This window comes from Priapulus caudatus, unplaced genomic scaffold (genome assembly GCF_000485595.1).
Source record: "Priapulus caudatus unplaced genomic scaffold, Priapulus_caudatus-5.0.1 Scaffold1285, whole genome shotgun sequence".
NCBI classification, from domain to species: Eukaryota; Metazoa; Priapulida; class Priapulimorpha; order Priapulimorphida; family Priapulidae; genus Priapulus; species Priapulus caudatus.
In genome coordinates this window covers 116,483-120,546 of record NW_014578346.1, presented here as the reverse complement: position 1 = coordinate 120,546, position 4,064 = coordinate 116,483, and the positions used below count along the sequence as shown (strand labels likewise).

Sequence of the window (4,064 nt, the reverse complement as noted above, 5' to 3'; positions counted from 1 at the left end):
TGCGTGCGTGTGTACGTACACGTGCGTGTGCACGTACACGTGCGTGCTTGCGTACGTACACGGGCGTGCGTGCGTGCGTGCGTGCGTGCGTGCGTGTGTACGTACACGTGCGTGCTTGTGTGCACGTACAAGTGCGTGCGTGTGCACGTACAAGTGCGCACGGCGTGTGCACGTACACGGCTAACTACGAACTCGCTTATAACGAAAACAATGCCAAGCTATGACAAAAAAAAGCGTCAAAGGCGCCGCCTGTCTGTGTAGTATGGTAATTATTTATTTATTTTTAGTTGAGCAGTAATTTTATAATGTTTTCTCAATAAAATAATGCATGCTGCGGTATGCTGGAAACACCTGCGGAAATTTCGAGTGGTTTACGGCACCTCGTCAGCTCGTGTAAAGTTACGCAAATAAAAGGTTTACGTAAATTTTAGCTTGATGAATCGCACCTAAAACGGCTTCGCTTGCGTACGCGAAATCGTACGAAAATTTACTAAATAGCTGTGTCGATTGCGTACACAAGATTTACGCAAAATATTTAATTTGCGTACGCAGCTTGATGAATCATGAATCTACCCCCTGCACCCCACCCGTCAGTGCAAGCGCACACGGTATCAGAGTCTACAGTTCCCAGGGGCGTGTACAGGGGGGTCCAGGGGGTCCGGACCCCCCCTGCACGCGCAGAAAACGCATCTGAAAGGGTCTAATTTCAAAAAAATCCCCAGACGTGCTCATGTACACGCCCCTAGTTTCGCCCCCCCTAACAAAATTCCCTGGCGCCGCCCCTGGATCTAGCATTACCTGTTAATTAATTACACAGGTAGATCTAGGATTAGCTGTTAATTAATTACACAGGTAGATCTAGCCTTACCTGTTCATCAGCTTCATCATAGGGATTCACAAAGACCTGCGTGGTCTCAATGATGAGATCCTTCTGTGAACGACAAAAGTGAGATATAATCAGCATCGCTGCGTTGTTTCCTATTACACATTACTGTTACTGTCATACATGCGACTCATTTACTCTTGCATGGCTGTAATTCTTTGCCTAACATGTAAACCTGGTAGCTCTTTCTACAAGTGTATAGCAGGGCACTACCTGTTGAGAAAGAGAGAGAGAAATAAAAAGAGGGAGAGAGAGTGAAAGAAGGAGGGAGAGAGAGAGAAAGAGAGAGACAGACAGACAGAGAGACAAAGAGACAGAGAGAGAGAGAGAGAGAGAGAGACAGAGAGACAGAGAAACAGAGAAAGAGAGAGTCAGACAGAAAGAAAGAGTGAAAGAGAGAAAGACAGACAGAGAGAAAGAAAGAGAGACAAACAGAGAGAAAGAGAGAAAGAAAGACAGAGAAAGAGAGAGAGACAAATAGAGACACAGAGAGACAAACAGACAAAGAGAGAGAGAGAGCGAGAGAGAGCGAGAGGGAAAGAGAGGGGGAGAAACAGTAGTAGAGGCAGCACGTCAGCACGACCAGCGCACGCACCGTCGGCCTGTCCTTGTCGTCGACGGAAACTTTCTCCATGGAACCCAACACGTCCAGTCCTCCGACGACGCGGCCGAACACAGAGTGCTTGTTATCCAGGTGGCGACACGATCTGTACGTGATGAAGCTGCAACAAGCGGCGTCGTCAGTGTCCATCGCCGTGGCAACCGCGCAGACGCTGAGCGACGCGTCCGACGCGCCTACGCGACGCTGACAGCAGCGTGGGATAGATATACCTATATCCATGTTTAAATCTCCGTTTCAGTAACCCTGAGGCCCCGCAGCTGCTTTCACAGTAAATGCTACAGTAGTGGGTTAGTCCACTGGTAGCACTGCGAGTTAACTTGCCACACTCTCTCTATTTGCTGAATGCTAAGCAGAGAAGCCGTGTGTACCATTGTTCAAGTCTTTAGTATGACCCGGCCGGGAGTTGAACCCCCGACCTTTCACATGCGATGCGAGCACTATATATAATAATTTAAACTATATCTATGTTTACATCTATAGTAATTACGTCGCGAGTAATTAGAGGACAACTGATTACTCATAATTTATTATATTTTATTTATTATTTTATTAAATTATAACTCATATTAAATTTAATCAAAATCACACAGAATGGATGGTGAATCGATATTGATAGCGAACGGGAGATGAGTGCATTCCCAGTTTCGCAGCTGAAAAAACAACTCTTCTTTTTCCAGTTCCCAGGGTTAATTAAAATTGCAGATTCTATGCTTTTCCGCGACCCGATTGATTTCTATTCCAGAATCAAGACAAATTTCTTCGGTATTTCCCCGCTCCCAGGTGATTAAAATAATGTGGACCAATTAAAAGTGCAGGAGGAAGGGAAGGCAGTCTGGGAGCGACACAGGAGTTTTTCACACCACTCATAATAAATGCGTACGGGCTGTAAAAACGCAAGTGATTGAACGAAATGAAACGAGTGAATGTCGCTCACAACTGAGATTTGTTTGTGTTCGGTCCAGAGTTGGCCATGCTGAGTACGCCACGGCCAGAATGTGTCAGGTTGGGCTTGAATTCATCCCGGAATGTCGATCCCCAGATCGACTCGCCTCCCTTTCCTGTTGCTGTCGGGTCCCCGCCTTGTAGCTGTGCAGCAAGAGAGAGAAAGTGAGAGAAAGAGAGAGAGGGAAGGGGGAGACGGAGAGAGAAGGAGGGGGAAAGAGAAAGGGGAAGTGGGAGAGATAGAGAGAGTAAGAGGGGGGAAAGAGAAAGATGGAAGTGGGAGAAATAGACAGAGAAAGAGGGGGGAAAGAAAAAGAGGAAAGTTGGCGAGATAGACAGAGAGGTAGATGGAAAGAGAAAAAGAGGGACAGGGGGGAGAGAAAAAATAGAGAAATGGATGGGGGGAAGAGAAAGAAAGAGAGAGAGAGAGAGACAGAGGCATACAAACATGTTTACCTGTGCTACATGAGTTTTAATTTTTCACTCATTATACCGACAAAGTAGCTACGATATATTACAGAGCAACCATCTGTCATCATCGTCTCTGTCAACGGTAGAACAATGACAGAGCGGTCAACAGATAAACATTCCAATGACTCAGCGTTTGCGCTGCATGCGTTACGGCAACACGAACACAGTGCTGCCATCTGCAGTGGCTTTTCGTGCCAAACGCTCGCAGTAACAGCATCAGGGTCGGTGTCACTTTCCCCCGGGCATAGAGGGAGGGTGCCACTACGTGGCAGCACTAGTGTTAGGATTAGGGTTAGGGTTAGGGTTAGAGCTAGTGTTAGGATTAGGGTTAGGGTTAGGGTTAGGGAAATAAGGCCATGTCTAGCATGGAAGTATGACTGTGGAATCTTTCTGTGGAAGATTTGGGCTTTGAAGTGTACGAAGTGACTAGTGCTGCCACGTAGCGGCACCCTCCCTTTACGCCCAGGGGAAAGTGACACCCCATCAGGGTTGTGCATCGCTGCTCGTTATGCTAACGTCGTCGTGCTAACGACATCTCACCATGAAGTTACGTATGGATCGGTGGAAGACGGTGCCGCGGTAGTAACCCGTCTCGCAAAGCTTGATGAAGTTCTCACACGTTCTCGGAACCTGCAGCGAAACAAACAAATAAACAAATGACTCAGCGTTAAATCACCACCCGACAGCGTCATATGCACTGTACGTGTATATACATATATTGCGTACACCATATACCATATAACATGCACTGCCATGATAAGCAAGAGCCAAGCAAACAAACGACTCAGCGTTAAATCACCACCCAACAGCGTCATATACACTGTACGTGTATATACATATATTGCGTACACCATATACCATATAGCATGCACTGCCATGATAAGCAGGAGCCAAGCAAACAAACGACTCAGCGTTAAATCACCACCCAACAGCGTCATATACACTGTACGTGTATATACATATATTGCGTACACCATATACCATATAGCATGCACTGCCATGATAAGCAGGAGCCAAGCAAACAAACGACTCAGCGTTAAATCACCACCCGACAGCGTCATATGCACTGTACGTATATTAGTGTTGTCAATCGGTTGTAATTTCGTAATCGATCATCTGTTGGACCCAAGTAACCGATGATCGGTT

At 46.6% G+C, this 4,064-nt stretch overlaps 1 protein-coding gene across 1 annotated transcript in view; it reads right to left on the bottom strand.

Moving 5' to 3' along the window:
* LOC106816101 (peptidyl-prolyl cis-trans isomerase-like 2) overlaps positions 1 to 4,064 on the bottom strand; it is a 33,534-nt gene that overhangs the window by 13,800 nt on the left and 15,670 nt on the right. Inside the window, exons 11-14 of the mRNA XM_014820656.1 lie at positions 3,459 to 3,559; positions 2,440 to 2,591; positions 1,479 to 1,605; positions 869 to 931 (exon numbers count right to left, since the gene is read on the bottom strand). Coding sequence (XP_014676142.1) covers positions 869 to 931; positions 1,479 to 1,605; positions 2,440 to 2,591; positions 3,459 to 3,559 — 443 coding nt within the window. The remainder of the gene's footprint in view (positions 1 to 868; positions 932 to 1,478; positions 1,606 to 2,439; positions 2,592 to 3,458; positions 3,560 to 4,064) is intronic.